Raw genomic sequence first — 18,510 nt, 5'->3', positions numbered from 1 at the left:
TAGGCAGTCTAAGCCACCTACCTAATGACACCCCTCACCACTGACAAATCAAGTACACTCTAAGACAGCAAGTCTGGTCCACAGCCAGGGAGTGAGCTGTCGGCCGGGAAACCAAGCACTCACATCCCTAGCTCTTCTATTTATGTGCTCTGTGACTGGGCCTGTGGGTGCAGCCAGGGTCACACACTAACGCCCCCAGGGTCAGGCAGGTATACTACATGCAAAGCAGATAGATGAGGAGGAGCTAAAGAATGAGACTCCTTCCCAAGGTGGCAGTCGCACACTGCCCTGCTGAGGACCTCGCCTCAACTTCTCTTTCTGTCAGACAGGAACCTCAGTGACTCTCCCTCATCCATGGAGACTTAAGGGCATAAGAGAGGCTTGTGTAGTCATATACCAGAACAATCCAAGTCCACTCACAAGCCCAGAGCAGAGCGGCACGGCATGATTCCTGTCTGCCTAAAATAATCCGGGATTAGCACACACATTTGAAAGTAGACCTGCACACTCAGGCTTCCGAATATAAAACCCTCAGAGGATGAGTGAGCTCAGTGGAGTTAGCATCAGAGTGTGTCGGACAGGCCTGACTGGAAAGCCCTGCTAACAAACGCAACGTGGAGGCAGGCCGTGTAGACAACCAGCTAAAAACCGCAAAAGGCGGGAGCTGACACACGGGAGTGTGGCAGAGGAGAAGGCCAGAGGGAGCGTGATATACAGATAGCACTAAAGCGAAGAGGCTGATCGAAGGCATGGTGTCAGCAAAACGCCAAAGAGTGCTGGACGCAGCAAAAATTGTATTAGTATATTAAGAAGTCAGGATCTAGCTACAGAGGCTTTCCTGAATAGGTCAGGAAACACAGGCACACACACACACACACACACACACACACAGAATACACACACGTGCACACATGCACACACACAGACCCAGGCACATACACATGCACACACACACAAACAAAAAAGACGTGTCTTTACTACAACACACACTGCCCTACATTTCACTGTGCCAGTTCTGTATCTGCCCCTTTTAGCCTACTTCTACCACTGTCTCTCTCTGCTAAAATACATTAGTTACTATGGAAACGATGTCATAATGTGTAAAACCATTTACTGTCCTTGGAAAGGCGCTCATGATAAAACTGAAGAGTGTGGCAAGCTTACAAAAGAGACACAACAGAGAACAGTTGCTCAAGAGCACGGTCTCAAAACCGCGACTTCAAAGTATCCTCTAGCCCAGTGTCCTATGTCCCTGGTGGCTTCCGCCTGTCACGCCCCTGTCAACGAGAGGAGTGCTGTGCCCAGTTATATAGGCCACGTGTGCTTCGGACAAAGTCACTCATCTAATGTGCTGCAAACAATCAGCTCCCTTTAGTCCATGCTTTCTTCCAAGAGAGGGAGGAGGGCTGGGGGGTGGTGGATGGAATGGGTGGGCCAGGGATCATCTGCTCTTTTAACTGTCTTCAGAGCTAGAAACAACACTAGAATCCTAGAGATGTACACCTGAATTTCCTTACCACCATGGGGAAGAAACAAGGGAATCGCCTTCACTTTTTCCTTCTGATTTCAAGTCAAGTTCACTACATTAAAATGTGTAGGAGCCAAGCACGGTGGTTCGCACTTGTAACCCCTGTGCCTCAGGAGCTGAGACAGAAGGAGCTTGAGTTCTGGGCCAGCCTGGGATACACAGTGAGACCCTGGCTCAATTTAAAAAAAAAAAAAAAACAACACTTTTTTCATTTTAGTTTTGCTATATTTTGCTTTTTTTCCCCAAGAAAATCTAGAAATTTCAGATTCTGTGTAAAACGGCTCTATCTAGAAGCATGAGTCTGCATTTTTGAAGCCGCTGTGTGCGGCGTCAAGTTCTATGACTTGAAACATGTATAAACATGCATATGCAAGCACACATGCACAAACGTGGCAAGAATCACGTTAGTTACCCCGACAAAGCAGGCAGCGGGTATGTGTCAGAGAGGCCACAGAGAGCAGGTCTACATCCTGTCATAGGAAGAGGGAAATGGCGAGACTGCGGTGACAGGCTTCCTTTAGAATCCACCGCTGTGGAAGCAAGCCTGGAAGCGTGAAGAGCAGGAAGCGACGGCAGAAACATTAACAGGAGAGGGCCCAAGGCGGGTGGGCGGGAAGGGACATGGTACTGTGTGTGCTTCACTTCAACAGACACCTGTTACGGTGTCACCCACCCACCAGGCCTGGGCTTTGTACTCTGGTGGTCTGGCACTCTTCAGAACTGCCCACCGTCAAGACCACAGTGAAGGGAGTTTTACTTCAACGGTGACAGTCTCTCTCTTTCCTGCCCTTCCCAGTCACAGTGCAAGGAACCTTCTTCCTCTTACAAGGGTCCCTTGGATGAGGGAACCCAGGTCAGCTAGCTCCAGCCAATCCCGACTCGCAGTGACACATGCATTCCATACTGCTGCCCCGTCACAGAGGATGTCACCATGCCCCAGCCATGCTGAGCCTGAGACGCACAGTGTCAGCCAGAAGGAGACACAGAACATGAAGCAGGTGTGCACTAAGTATCTGCAGGAAACAGACCTCCCGCGGGGCTTTGAAGACCCACTCTCATCACAACACCCCTGTCATTTACTGAACAGTTATACTTAAACCTTCCAGTATCTTTTCTAGCCACAGCGGGGCCAAAGAAAAGGAAATTGCAAGTCTAGCTTTTAAAACTGAAGCATCTCTGGTTTTCTTTTTTTCACGCCAGGCAAACTACTCCGGAGCTACAGACCCAACCCCAAATCTTGTTTTTCAAGGAAGCTGAAGATAAACGTGAATCGGCACAAAATGTCTGTTGATATTTACTATGTTCACTGTCCACCGTGGGAGTACCCCCGACCGAGATCACTCATCACAAACCTGAGGAAGAAGTACCACACACCACGTCAGATGCCGACAGCTTCTGCAGTAAGACAGCTAGTGCTGACGGCTTCCCCCGTGCGCCTGCAGAAGATTCATCATCATAACACTGCAGAGACCTGGAGACTCGGTCGCTGTGTGTGTGCATGTATATGATGTGAACCGAAAGCTTTTTCATATATCACCTTTATGAGAAGAAACTCCTCATTGCCAGTTAAGGGAGCCAAGGGTTAGGCTAGTTTATCATGAGTCTTAAAGAAGGTCACCTGGAGCTCCCATGTATCTTGGAGGATCACAATAAACCTTCCGCAAGTCCCAACTGTCACAGGTGAACTGTCTGTGATTGTTATTGCTGCTGTAATGGTAAAAAAAAAAAGTTCTACTCAGGAGATGAAATGACTTCTTTTTCTAGGGATGACAGATGTGTAAACTCTGATGTTGAAACCTACGGTCTTATTTCTCAGATGATTATGGAGCAGAAAGCTACTTACATTTTGGTTATGACACTAATTCACTAATTCATAACTACACTCAAGCAAGTGGCTAAATCCTACTAAATACAAAAGGACAAGAGCGCCAGGCGGTGGTGGCGCACGCCTGTAATTCCAGCACTCTGGGAGGCAGAGGCAGATGAATTTCTGAGTTCGAGGCCAGCCTGGTCTACAGAGTGAGTTCCAGGACAGCCAGGGCTATACAGAGAAACCCTGTCTCGAAAAAAAACAAATCCAAGAAACAAAACAAAAAACAAACAAACAAAAAAAAGGACAAGAGGGAGTAGAAACTAGCAGGTCATATTACATACTCCTGTTCAGAAAAACTGACTGACAACATTTCCGTTGAAATGCAGAAGGCCCTTCACAGCAGCACACACACATCATCTTTTGCCTCCTGTCAGCTGGGCGACCCAAGTATGAGAGACCACGCTAACGCCGCCTGATTCAACGCTGCAGTTAACAAGACCTCTCAAGCTGAGGTGCATCTTGCTCAAAACCATTTGGAAATCTCTGAAGAAGACAGCATCTCAGCTGCCGAGGTGGAGAGCCAACTGCGGTGACAGCAAGGCTGAGGCAAAGGAGAAGAAGTTCACACCAGTGAAAGCAAGGGAGGAAACTGAGCGCTGCCTGAGAGGCTCTGCTGAGACTGCATCAGGAAAGGTGGCTTGTGGCAGGCTTTGGATGGGGCTCATGGTTGTAAGGGGACACAGTTTAAGCTCTGCACTAAGGAGAAATAAGTATAGAAAATGTGATCCTTCTTCATCTAAGTCAGAGCACACAGAGGCACCGCTCAAAAACGTACTTCACTAAGTTGGGAACTACAGGAATTTATTGGACGTAGTAATTCTAAAATATGGAAGAAAAAAACTCATGGTACGACTTGGGCAAAAGTGTTTACAAATTTCATTTCTGGGGTGGGGGATGCCTGGGAAGAGCCCCTATTTAGTAGAATTTGCTCTGCACTCACCAGGGACTCTGCACCTGCAGAAAGAGCCTCTTTTTCAAGCAGAATTACTATGGTGTATGCGTAACTGCTACTCACAGGTATCCATTTCAGGAAGTAATCATAAACATAATTCTGAAGGGATTGGGGTAACTTCATGAGAAAATTAAACACTCACTCTTCATTAAAATATATATATGTGTGTGTGTGCGCGCGCGGACACACACACACACACACACACACACACACATCAGTAGCATGGCACTAAAACCTGACTTAGTGAGTAGCAAATATCACAGCACTCTTGCTAATGCACAAATACTCAGGGCAAGTGACAGTTTCTCTAATGTGTACAAACATACGGTTTTGAGTTTTAGATATGTTACTTTAGTCTTGAAATAGAATCATTTCATAAATCCAATTTAACTTGCCAACCAACACATCAGCAAGTGTGTGTGTGTGTGTGTGTGTGTGTGTTCAGTCTGTGTAGCTTTGTATTTAGTAACTCTTTTCATTTACCTTACAGCACCCCATCTCTAACTCTCCTGGCTCTCACTGACAAGACCAGGGAGACCATGAGAGGTGTTTATGGTCTGAGGTCAGCCAGAAGGGTAACAGTGATATTCTGGCAGGAAAATCCATAAGCATTCAATACACCAGACAGCTCCCACCACACCTCCAACGGACACATGTTTTTAAAACAGGCCTAAAAATTTCCTTTCAAAAATTACTAGTTATTTCAGGACATAGCAGGTTTTCAAACACATCTTCCTAAATGTAGCATCACCCTTATATGCATGTCAGTGAGAAATGAAACGTAATTAAAGAGTTTGTCTCCCTCTCACTCGAGTGTTCTAGAAAGTACTTATGAATTATACTTGGAAATGAATCCCTGCATAACGGATGCTTTATTTAGTACATGGGGACTGAATAAAAATGAAGGGCATCTCCCCTTGTGTTTAGGGATATAATTTCTAGCATTTCCCCCATTACGTTTAAAATACTGAAGTAGCGAGAACGAGACAGAAATTTTATACTCATAGTAAAATTTAGTCTTCACCATCAGGGCAAGTCCAAGAAAGGATTGAACTTCTACCATATGTTTCCCTGACCTGAGGTCCCTCCTTCAGCACCGCAAAAAACTCACAGCAGCCAAATCCCTTGCTACAATCTGTGGTTCCAAGTAGACAGCGCTAGCCTAAAGGGCACAACTTCTCGCTCCCTGTCAAAGCAAGCCTGACACAGGCGTACTAAGTGGTGACTTCCTCAGCGGGACGTTTCTTATGAGCATATTCCTGGCCCTCCCACAGAGTGAAGACACAGGCTGACTGTTCAGGCCTCGAGAGCACACTAAACCATGTATTTTGAAGTATACTACTTTATTTCTTAATGGTTGGGTCCAACTTAATTATTAACATTGCATCTCTGCTTAGGACAGGAAAACACCACCTTGGTACAGTCTCTTAGGAGTTAGTACTTTGGTTGCTTCAGGTAATTAGTCAAATTAAACTCACCTCTAAGTGCCTCTCAAAGCCTCTTGTCCCCCCTCCTTCCCCTGGGGAAAGATTACAGACTGTGGCAGGGTTTGGTCCCAGCCCTGAGCTCTAAGTCCTTGCCAGCCCGGATGGAATAGCTCTTCCTTCTTCATCTGAGCTTGGCATACTGGTCAACTTGTTAGGATGTGGCTGTGTCTAGCCATGTTCTCAAGCCAGTCTCTAGGGGGAGACTGGACTACTTCCTTCTCTGCAAGCTTCACTCTGATCTCAGAATTCTCGGCATCTCTGCACCCACTCAGAGAGTAAGTAGGACTCTCAGAATCCACTCCCCCCATGCCACGTGCAAGCTTTGGGGGTACCAAGAGGGGGCAGGAATTCCAGGCCTGGTTCTGCCTAAATGTAGCCACTACTTCAGTGATTTCTTTCCAAAGTTGCACACAGGTAACAGGGCACACATGTCCTTTGCCTGCAGGGATTTACTCCAAAGATCTGAATGACCCCTTAGGAGAATCCCTGAGGAAGGGCCACCGGGTCTCAGTGACCATCTACTCCTCAAGTCTAGACGTCTCCAAATCTCTGTAAGCTCTTGTCACTAACCCAGGCAAAGATTTCTCCTTTCCATTCAAGGGGGAACTGCCCTTTCCTTCATGAGCGTCATACATGCATTCCAGCCTTCTGAGGTCTGGTTCCTTGGGATCTGCAATTGTTTTCCTTCTAAGAAACTGTGCCTCTTAAATAAAGGCTTGGGCTAACTCTGGTCTCCGAAAGATGCTCGAAAGGCCTGCTTGAACATCAAAAGCTAAGCAATGCATTCTTGTCCTTGGCCATGTTCTGTCCTCCCCTTATAAAGAATCCTTAGCCCCAAAGGGAGAAGAGTCTCAGGGCAGCAAGAATTAGAAGGAATCAAACGAAAACTGAGTATTAGTTGAAAATATGATTCTGGTCAAACTAGCTACTCATGATGTAACATCCCCAGGGTCCAGAACGTTCATTAAGGATAAAAGCTATACATGCACACATCCTTCTTTCAAAATATTTATAAACACTGAACCAAGGGCATTAGAGGCCAGTGGTTCCCGTTCTCAAATTCCTTACATCTAGTGTCCTTACTATCTACAGGTTTTCTACTGTAGAATAGAAATCCACTTAATGAAGAGTCACCCCTGCATCAACCTCTACCTAGAATCTTCTATCTCCTAGAGTTTCCTTAGATGAAGGGCTCTTCAATTCTGTCTCTTGTCCAACATTGCTCCCCAGCGATCAGACTCTTCCCTACCACTCATTTCAAGCCTTTGTCCCTGATCTCTACTTTGAGTTGATTCAGCTGCAGTTTCCTTTAGTGTCTCAGAGCATCCAGATCACTTGACTAGTCAAAGCAACATTAAACTCTAGGTCAGCACAAGGCCAGCTTTTCCATTCCAAAGCCAAAAATCACAACCATGCAAAGTTGCAACTGCCCCAAGGCAAGTCACTGAAACCCTCCAAGTTCCAGTGGCGTGCCAGACCACAGACACCATGACCCATCTGGTCACAGCTGCCCATCACACACAGAGAAGCTGAGTGCCCAGCTCCCTCTGCTTTCACTTCCAGCTGCAGGCGGGCAAGAAAGGGGGTCCCAGCATGCTCACACAAGAAGATGGAGCACAGGCAGAATAGAAATTATTACCTGAAAACAGAATATGGTGGTGGTGGGGATAGGGGGCTAAAGAGACGGCTCAGCAGTTAAAACACACTGGCTGTTCTTCCAAAGGACCCGGGTTCAATTCCCAGAGCCCACGTGGCATCTCACAACTCCAGTTCCAGAGGATCCCGACATCCTCATACAGACATTCATGCCGGCAGAGCACCAATGCACATAAAGTAAAAATAAATTATAAAAAAGAAACAAAGAGAATATGGACTGCAGACTGACTGAGGACCCACAAGCACAGCGGATCTTCTGAGGAGAAGAAAACCGCCCATGTCAGGGAGGTTTTCTTAGGAAACAGCTCCTTCTAGAACCGTTACTAAAAGCAGGCAGGAACACTGACCAGAAAGCAGATTAGTGCATATCTCGCTGAAGTTTAATGCAGCTTTTAGTCTGCTTCTATGAGACTTCGCATGGACAAACAGTATATATCACGTGGTGGCATCAGAAGCCAACACAGGGTAATGGCCATCTTGTCACAGCAGAGTATGACCTCCGACACTTAACATGGCGGGGGGGAGCAGGGAAATTTTGAACTAGACTCTTCATGGCTAAAGCAGATAATGCGCCCCACCCCCACTCCTCAAAGATCACAATAGCATTTCAAACAACAGTGAACACCAGGCACACTCCCTTTTGCTTCTGCAACTGTCCTACATCCATAGAAAATGTCCTTTCCTTGCCAGCACATGAACCCCAGCATTCGGGGGAGGGCTAGGCCAGGGAAGCCATTAATGAGGAACCCCAGTGCAGCTCACAGGTGCCTCAGAAGACTCACAGCCAATATCTGACAAACACTGCCCATTGAGCTGGTGTGTCTTTTATTGGAAAATAAAATGACTGGACTGATCTCTCCGGTAACCATGGAAAACATTTTATAAAAAGTTCATTTCCTACCAGCCCTTTGAAAGATACGCAGAAAAGGCTGAGGGCGAGCTGCAGTGTCAATCCTTACTCTGTGGGACCTTCGCGCTGGTACAGAGCCCTCCTCCCCTGCTAAAGAGATCCTTCAGATGATGCCACGTGGAGAGGGCCCTCCCACAGGCAGAGCTGCCTTCTGCATAGCTGAGGAGACTCAGCTGAATGCAAAGTCCAGAAGTGGCAGGTCCACTGGGGTGAGGCCCTGCTTCCTCTGCCTCGGAGGAGTGGGGCACGACTGTAGCCCGTCAGCTCCCCCTATTTCACCATCCACGACTATATGCTCCCAGTGTCCCCCAGGCGTGGAGCCGTTCTGGGTACCCTCCCTGGTCTTGCATGTCCCTCTGCGGTGCGGGAACCTCCATCCCTTGTCTCATCTCCTCCTCTGTCACTGAAAACATGGTAGCCCGAGGGAAGAGCTAACTCCTTCCAGACCATCCTAAATTTCCAGGAAAAAGCTAAAGCTTCTGAACGAAGTTCTTTAAACACAAAACATTTCCACGACATGACAGGTGCCAAGCCGTCTAGGACCACAACTAAACCTACAGCACAGCCAGTAGGGAACACACCTTCTGCTCGCCATTCGGGAAGATGCCAGTCTAATACATGACATCCGGGAAACCAGCTGTACCTCAGACCTTGCCCTGGGGCCCTTCCATAGCAATGTCTATTGACCTTCTACTTGTGACACTGCTACAAGCTGCAAATGGACAAACTAAAAGATGGACGGGCAAGCAATATGCTGGCACAAAAAGGCCTGACAATCTCTGAGAAGACCGAACTCTCACATAAAGACTTTAGGAACCTGGAAAGCTGGTCTTAGCTAAATTAGTAGCTTGAGTATTAACTTGGGCTAATCCTAAAGCTCTTTGAACCTTGGATTTCTCATATCAGCTTTTAAATAGCACACGGCATCATGTACTAGAATGTTACCGACAGAGATAAATCCTTAACGTAAGAAAATAAGGAGTCTGGGATTCTAATTGGGCCTTGGCAAACAGGAAGAATTCTAAGGGAAAGGAAAAGTTAAGGGTCCAGAAAAGGGTAATAAAAGCAAGGCCGTAAGACCCAGATGCAGTGAGTGGGCAGCCATCTTGGCTAAGCAGTGAGGTGAGCCAGGTCTAAGTAAGGAAGGGCGTGGCCATAGGAGGTTTACAAGGCTAGCCTCAGGAACATGGCCTTTCTCCTCCTACTCTGTGAGTGATTAGCACACAGGAGGAACCAGCGTCAACATCAGCTCCTGCTGACAAGAATCAGGGCCTCCCCACTCAGTCCAGAGCATGGGAGTGAAGCAAATGTTCTCTGCAAGCCAGAGTCACAAGGACACAAATCCCGAGGATGTAGACCAAACCGGGGCGTATGAAGAACCTGCCCTGTGTGGGAGGAGCCGGCGGTAAGTGGTAAGAATGACCACATGGTATAGAGTTTGCTGCAGGCCAGCTCTGAGCCCTGCGTCTGAGAACAGCAAGATGCTGTGCTTGCATTTCTGGGTTAGAGCACAAACTAGAGCAAAGGGCACCCTCAAACTGAGAGACTAACCAGGGAAACGGGGAACAGAAACCAGCGCTTCTTAAAACTCTCTGATGTCACTCACACGGTGAAATAAAAATAAAATTGAAACAAAAACCAAATTTTACATGTGTCAGTATTCGAAAATGCCGTGAACTAGACACCACCATGTGAACTGAAGGAACTGACTGGTGCGCATCTGCCTTCGGTGGGGTGACAATTAGACAGGCTGTCACAGATGTACAGACCCAATCGCTTTTTGGGGAGCAGTAAAAGGAGGTCTGGGGAAACGTCCCCGGGCTTTGTTGTGGCAAAGAAAACCTAGCTCATTTTAAATTTTCCATTAAAGTCCTACTTTTTCAAAATAAAGCAGATGGACTCCTTACACAACTTCTAAAAAGCCTACTATTTTGGGGTACCTCAAAGATGGAAGCTCTGAAGAAAATAAAGTCTCCGAGTTCACCAAATGAAATCCCACTAGCACTTTCAAAAGAAGCAGGGACTTAGAAACCTTTAAAATGCAAGTTGAGAGGCCTTCTGGTCTCAGAGGCTGAGGCTCCGCCCTCCACCTCCCACCACTGTGCTCCCACCACTGTGCTCCCACCACTGTGATTGCTTTATTCCCGCCTTCTGGAAGTCCCTCCTCCGTCCCTCCTCCCCCTCTATCCCACTGCTCCTCCCAGCTACAGAAAGGATTTCAGTGTTCTACCCTGGCTGGCCTCCTTGGCCTGGGAATGTGTGCTCCATCAGGGCCCAGGTACTCTGCACTCCCTGTAAAACCTGGCTTTCTTACCTGTTTGCTGTTCTACAGAGCTAAAGGGCCAAGGCTGGCCATGCGCTAGCTCTGCAGTGCTGGCAAGGGAGCTGCTGGGTACACACTCTCCCTCACAGGCCACAATCTCTTTTGAAGGATGGAGCAAAAGGAAAGTAATAGATGCCTACACTGGAGCCAGCCCACCTGGGTTCGAGCCTCAGCTCCGCCACTTACCAGCCCTGACAAAAGTCATGTAACCTTGCTAAGTCAGGCTGACTGACGATGTCATGGAATAATGCTGTGTGTGTGTTACCCTCTCAAATCACTCCCATACACCCCTGATTTGCCAAGGGCCAACATGGCGTTGTAAAAGTCCAGTACTCCCTGTCCCCCACCCATCTGACTCCCTCTGCAGCATGAGTCAGGCTGTGCTGTGGTGACAGGAGGCGTAGGCAAGTGTTGTGGGAGTCCTGAGGGAGGGCAGAGAGGGGGCTTCTCGGGAAGTGAGTCCTCACTGGCTCCATGGAGGGGGAGTGGGGTTTTCACAGTGGGGTAAAGGTGCGTGTGTGTGCCCTAGCGTATGACAGAAACTGCAGTGGATGGGTGGCAGGAAAGAGGCATCACAGCCTTCAGAAGCCGGAAGCACCCAGGCCCAGCCTTACAAGCTATTAGCTGTGTGACACGCGCAAGTGACCTCACAGCTTTGAGGCTCGGTCTCCCCGTGTGACTAATGGGGATAATAATATTGTGCCTGTCACATGGAGTTGTTATGATTAAAAAATTACCGTGTGTAGAAAGGCAAACACAGGCCCCCAGGGTTCAATAAAAGGCTGGTGTTATCTGTCCAACATATTCAGTCAAGAATGAGTAGCTGTGGTAAACTGGGTACATCTTTTATTACCAACAAAAATGGTGAGGTGCGTACAAGCCCAAAACACGTAATCCTTGGGAAAAGCTTTCGGAACAGGGATAAGCAGCACGCTAAGCTCTTCTGATACTGTAATTTTTTTCCCTCCATGCTTACAGGAAATAGGTGCTCAATGTCTACTTTCCCAAGACAGCATGGTGTTGCCTTGAGATGGCAGGCATACTAATGCAGAATGGATGTGTGCTTTCTCGGTGCACCCAAGAAGACCAAGGTGGCCACCTATCCCAGCACCGCCCTGTGGAAACAGGCAGAGAGCGAGCAACAGAAGCACCCTCATCCAAATGCCACAACTCCGAGTCTAGCAAACACTGTTAAAGTTTCATGAGTCAGATAGCATTATCTGCTCTTCCCACGTTTTTATTAGGCCGTAAATCCAGTTCAATTTATATCCTTCTAGGATTACTGCGCCCTAATCAAGTCCAGAGTGTCACTTATCCCCACATTGTCTATGCTACTTGTCACCTAAGCCCATCTAGATAATGTTGTTGAGGCTACTTAGGTTGTTTTAAGAGCTAAAAATTAGATTTTCTCAACTACAAACTCTCAAAGATGGTCATATTTCTCTGAATAACCCAACTCTTTTTTTTTCCCAGAAATCAAATGCATGTTTTTTCTTTCTCTGTGGTTACTTTTTCCTTTACAAAATCAGGATCCATCCTAAAGTCAAATTCAAGGGACTGAAGTATAAATAGGTTACAATTCCGGTTGCCTGACAAAAAGAAAGAAACCCTTTACAGGGTTGACTTCAGAATGCCTTAATGTTCTGTTCTCAGGGACAAAGAAGAGTCTGTATTTCTTAAAAAGATTCACCAAAGATGCTGTTTCAACCACACCATATAAGCAAATGTCCTATCTTGCCTAACATTTCTTGATCTGACACAGGCAATCTTTCATTAAATCTCATTATAAACACTCAAAACTCCCTAGTATACACACAATAGTTTTTAAACACAAACATATACATATGTACTCACACACACACACACACACAGATCATGGACATACTAAGATATGAATGTAATTTCTATTATCTAAATGTTGGTGTGTGTGTGTGTGTGTGTGTGGCTGTGCGTTCGTGCGCACATTACATATCAACAGTAGCAAACACACACAGTAGTTTACTGGAGTGTGGTGCTTTACTTTTGTCAATTCAGTCAGTCTCCATTTAGAGATAAAGAAACGGAAACAGAGAAGGCTCAGTGGTTAAGAATGTGTTATGCTCTTGGAGAAGACCCCAGTTCAGTTCCCTGAACCCCCATCAGGCTGCTCACAACTGAACAGTATCTCCAGCTCCAGAAGATCTGACTCCTCTGCCTCCTCTGACACCTGCACTCACATCCATCTGTCTTACTACCACCCCCAATTAAAAGGAAAAAAAGATAAAGCAATAGAAGTCAAGAAAGATAAGGTCCAGGATGATCAATCTGGGACCCTACCTCAGCTCCAGACTCTAAACCCCACCCCTCTCCTGAACTGAAAGGCTCAAAACCTAGTGATGTTGGCACTTTGCGTATGTTACCAATTCTCTCTGGATTTCACTTTTGCCTCCAGTGAAATTAGCCTATTAAATTATATGATCCTTAAGATTCTGGATTCCATGACCTTCAACCTTGACAAATTCTGAGTAGATTCTTTGTGATTATACATCCGACCTCTGTACTTGTTGTGCAGAAGCAGATACCAAGACTGATAACTCTGGTCACTGGTCTGGTTCCCAAACTTCCCATGCTAAATCCAATGGCACGTTTCATCTGTAACTTGTCACCTCTCTGGCTCCAGCTACTACAAACACCTTGCCTGTCCTGTCCCATATGTGAGATCTCCTCCACTGAGGGCCTGCACCTCTATTTCTGTTACTGGGCTCACCTTGGCCATATCTATTCTTTCTATTGACACATTCTCCCCAAGGGACACATCCACAGCTTCGAGTAGTTTGCAATTTGCTACTAGCAAACTGATGTTTGAATCTTAGTCCTCTTCTGTAGCTCTAAGTCCAGCCACCCAGTCACCTGCATAAACATCCGGAAGTGACCACAAGGAAGCCATCCTTCTGCCCCCTTGCTGGCCTCCACATCTGCAATCATTTCAGTGACTTCTCTGCCTCAACCTTCCTCTCCCGCCTCTGCTAAACCCTTTCCACCCAACCCTTCATTTGCATTCTCAGATTCTGCAAATAATTCTCCCAGAACGGCTCTTGTCCACCCGAAGTCCCACACTATGACCAAGTTAGTTCACAAAATACAAATGAAGCTCCTGCCGTAGCTCCACTTGGAACTCCTCTAAGGCATTCAGGACGAGCACTTTTAAAACCGTTTCAGTTTCTCCTTCAGCTCCGTCTTAGCCCTCTGTCCATCTCTCCACGGTCCCCATCTGGTTTTGAACTAGTTACAACATCCCAGTCTGTTTTCTTTTTTTGCCCTGGTATAGAGGACTTCCCACCAAATCCAGCTAATCAAGTCTCACTTCCTTCCATCTCCTCCTGCACCTGGTGGCGTAGGGCAAAGATACTGTAGCCACACTAACTGAGCCTGATCCTGACTCTTCCCTTAGAATGGTTTTAGATTAGTTACTCAAGAGTATTGAAGCTTGTAACTCTCCTTCCATAGCAGGGGTAATTAGCAGAGACATTGTTTCATATTACAATTGCTCAGATTAGCTCCTGAGTGGAGGAACTGACCCAGGGTGAGTTCTCAATAATTGTCAACTATTGTGTAGTATTGTCTCCTTCTCTAGAAGGCTTCTATGGAGTAAGGGCTCTGATGCATTCCCTGCCAGACACAGCCCTACCCCATCGCTTTCTTGCATGAAACAGCATCGCAGTTGTAGGACAGAGAAATGTAAGGAAATGGTTACTGCAAAAATAAAAGTACATTATCAACTGTGGTAACTGATATGGGCTGGACTCCCACACTAATGTGGAGGTCTGTGGAGGCCAGGGAACATTTGAAATCCTAGCAGCTCCCCTACTCCAAGTCCAGAAGTACTGTCAGCTTCCATGTAATGTGCTGGATGGAAAGACACAGCCCAGAAAGCTGGCAATGAAGTCTCACCTGTCCTACATGCTGAAGGAAAAGAGGAAAAGTCTAATTTCCAACTAAACCAGGAACAGTCATGAAAGAATATGTCAGTGAATAGACAGTAACGTCAGTTCCGTCCTTAGTAACCTAAGCAAATAGATGGGACTCTCACTCCCACAACCGCACTGTCCAGTCCCCAATGAAGTTCTCCTCTGGGATCACCAAGACTCAGTTTAATTGTTAAGGAAACTAAGTAAAATGGCACTGTGATTTATAAGGATCTCCCCTAGTCTCTTCAGAGTTTCCAGAATTGCCAGAAGAAAACTAGGCCAAGATAGGTGCTTCTGGGGGTAAAAGAACCACATTAACTCCACAGAGCCAGGACTAAATGACAGCACGGCCAGGGATCGCCCAGGGATAGGCGGACCCCCCGAAATGACAAAATGCCAAGTTTTTAAACACATGCTGAAGATGAAAATACCTTAACTTATAAAATCAAAGCAACCAAACAATGATGGCTTTTGTTAAGTATTATGCAAAGGTGTTTACAAAACACATGTCTTTTCCTTTCTCAGGCCACATGGCTGACCTACCCTCTCAGATTGGAATCTCCTACCATTAAACATGGCCATATAGCTGTGACTCTTCTAAAGACGGAGTGGAAATGGCGTGTGGAGACCAAACCATTTTAAAGGTGGACACGCCCTCCCCAACTCTTCACCCCACCAATCTGTTAAACGGGTTACAATGAAAAGCTGTGGCAGGCTGGGCGGTGGTGGCGCATGCCTTTAATCCCAGCACTTGGGAAGCAGAGGCAGGCAGATTTCTGAGTTCAAGGCCAGCCTGGTCTTCAAAGTGAGTTCCAGGACAGCCAGGGCTACACAGAGAAACCCTGCCTCGGGGGGAAAAGAAAAGAAAAGAAAAGCTGTGGCAGGATGGGAGAATGGGACCCAGAACCACTCATGACAGAAGAAAGCCACCCACTGAGCAGACACTCCAGGTGGGGCAGTCACGTGAACAAAAATAAATATATTGTGGGTTTGCACCATTATACGTTTCTGGGCCTGTTACAGCTACTAACGTGAGTCTCTTTAAAAGACACTGGGTACATATCATTTGTCACTCAAACCACCAAGTAATACCAACTAAAGTAAAACTTGACAGAAAAAAAAAACGAGTCAAGCCAGATTTAGGTTCTCTACGCATTGGCAGAAATGGACAGAAAACAAAAACCAGCATCTGATGATGGTGCTGGAAGACAAATTAGGGGACATGGTGGCTTGTCTGGGACAGAGAAGCTTGTGAAGGCTTCAGGATAGAGATGACATTTGTGCTGGGCCTGGGCCTCAAGAACACCGACGATGGGGGCTGGGGGGGGGGACCCAGACCCCCAGGAAGTAGAGCACAGTCTCACACTCATGCAACCTTATCATTAGCAAGTGCCTTTGACTTGGTCAGGACAGTGTAAGTTTATTGTGTATTGACTTTCCTTTCTGGGTCTGGCATCCCAACAAACCAGCCTTTGTTTTCAGAGAACATTCAGTATTAACCCTTCTGCTGTACGTATGTGTGTACGCATATATGTGTACATGTATATATGCGTATATGTATATTATATATCCATGAAAGATGTCAGTTTATTGCATCACAACTTTTTCCAGATAAAACAGCTCACGAGTAAACTTGGGACAGTTTCGTTACTTGCAACAGTTGAGACCCCACAATCCAGGATCAGCAGATCAGACCTAAGCTTTGACATACTAAGCCCGAGGCTTACACTAACTTTTCTACTTTAGGAGGAACATCATAGGTTCTGAATTCAGACCTCTACATCCCCTGTTCACAGTTAACTAAGCCCCAAAGCTTCAGAGTTGAAACCACTTCCTCTGAAGTCTGAATGTGTGGTACTCGTGGGGCAGGGACACGGAGACTGAGAAAACTATTGTAGCTGCTTTGGTGGCGAGCGGACAGAAGCATCCAAAGCCAACCTTGAAGCAGACAAGTGGTACCTCCAGCATCTTACAAAAGCCAGCCCCAGTGCTTTCGAACACAGCCCCAGTTACTTAAATAAAAGGGCTAGGCAGCATTTCTGGGCAGACCAGAGCACATTTCAGAAGACTTCATTCAGCAAAGCTGCCTTGGACTTTAGAGAATCCAGTCAGGCCGCCTCACTCTTGTTAAACAGTTTGATTCTGATTCAGACACAAAAATCTTCTGATTCCCCCATCGATTTATCCTGTTTCGGGTGTCCGTGCCTATCCCCCAAGAAGAAAAGGGGGGGAAATGAGAGATGGAAGGTTTCCTTAAAAGTATAGCAACTCCTAAAACAGCTGAAATAATCACGATCCCCCCCAACCAACACCACCACCACCACACACACACACACACACCTTAAATAGAGGAAACTGCAGTTGCCACTCGGTGCCACTACCAGTCTGTGAATACAGCAAAATGCCTGCACCTGCCACCGGGGATCCGGGAGCCTTCGGTTTTTGTTTTTTGTTTTTCTGTTTTTTTGCGTTTTTTGTTTTTTTGTTTTTGGTAAATGTGGCAGAAAAGACTAAGAGATCAACTGCTTCACCAGAAAGAAAGGGAAGCCTCAGGGAAGAGACAGAAGAAGCATGGTGCCCTGGGTACTTTATGTGTCTCTTCTCTATGAACTGAAAGGGCTCTTTGTGTGACACACACACACACACACACACACACAGAGCGAGTCTGATTTATTAGAGGAAGGAGGGGCAAAATGGGTGACTTTATTACCCTCCTCCCAGTGAGTCCCGGCAAACGCCTCCTGGGCCCAAGCTTGGTGGCCTCTTTCTAGCCCAGTCCCTGTGGCCTCAGAGATAAGACAGCCTGGAGGAGACCAAACAAAACCATCTACCGACCTAGGGAAGTAGGGAGGAAATACAGCGAGTCCAGAAGGGAGGAGAAATAAGCTTGGGAGAACAGAAGGGGTGGGGGACAGAGGAAGAGGAGGCAAGGCCAGACACAGGGGTAAGGGGAAGGGTGGGTGGGTGGTAACACAGGAAGGGTGAAGGGGAGGGTGGGGGAAGTGCAAGGGAGGCTCCAGAAATAGGCAGGAGGATGCGCTGGGGAACGCAAGGGCCGCCGAGGGAGGAGGCCGGGAGGTGGAGGAGTGGGGCAGGGGTTGGGTGGGGAGGAAAGCAGCACGGGGCATCAATTATTAAGTGATTACATCATCCCTGACATTAAAACAACATACACAGCCCGGGTCCCCGCGGGGGGCCGCGAAAGGAGGGCGGGGGCGGAGCTGGGCCAACCTCGCCCCCAAGCCAATTCCTATTTTTCACCCGGCGCCCGCCGGCGGCCGAGGAAAGGCATCCCGGTGCCCGCGCAGCCTCGGGGCGGCACCCAGCATCGGTGTCCTGCGTCGCGGGGCGCCCTGGAGGCTGCGCGGCGGGACCGCAGCGGAGGCAGCCCGTGCGGGGGCGCTGGGCCGGGCGTATCCGCAGCATCCCGAGGCTCCGCGCATCCCCGGTCGCTTACCTGCGTGGCGTGGCCCTCGGCTCCGGAGCACATTCACATGGTCCTCTTCCCCGCCCTCCTCCGGCGCGGCCCAGGCGGCTCCGGCGGCTCCGCGGCGGGGCCCAGGAGCTCGTGGGCCTCGCGAAGCGCCGAGGGGGCGGCGCCGGTGTCCCCGGCCCGGCAGCTCGGTCCCTCCCTGGCGCGGGTGGCGGCTTTGTGTGCGCCCGGGGAAATCCTCGGAACGCTCCGGCTAGAGGCGGCCTCGCTGCGCTCTTGACCAGCGGGCGGGTCGCGGAGGCCCGGCGTACGGCGACCCCTCCTCCTCTCCGCGGATCCCCCTCCCCGCCGGCTGCGCTCCTGACAGATGGCGCAACTGCACCGACGCGCTGCCGCCGCCG

General features: G+C 47.9%; 1 protein-coding gene across 4 annotated transcripts in view; it reads right to left on the bottom strand.

Moving 5' to 3' along the window:
• The window catches only part of Fyn (FYN proto-oncogene, Src family tyrosine kinase), a 196,318-nt gene extending 178,086 nt beyond the window's left edge, over positions 1-18,232 (bottom strand). For 3 of the 4 annotated variants that reach the window (XM_052163518.1, XM_052163519.1, XM_052163522.1), the window contains exon 1: positions 18,134-18,217. In XM_052163518.1, coding sequence (XP_052019478.1) covers positions 18,134-18,166 — 33 coding nt within the window. In that variant the 5' untranslated portion in view covers positions 18,167-18,217. Of the gene's footprint in view, positions 1-18,133 lie in introns of all 4 variants that reach the window. The other variant, XM_052163520.1, reaches the window with a different exon arrangement.
• Between the last annotated feature and the right edge of the window lie 278 nt (positions 18,233-18,510).

This window comes from Apodemus sylvaticus, chromosome 19, assembly GCF_947179515.1.
Source record: "Apodemus sylvaticus chromosome 19, mApoSyl1.1, whole genome shotgun sequence".
Lineage (NCBI taxonomy): Eukaryota > Metazoa > Chordata > Mammalia > Rodentia > Muridae > Apodemus > Apodemus sylvaticus.
Note: the sequence above shows the minus strand (reverse complement) of the source record. Positions and strands in the feature narration are given on the sequence as shown.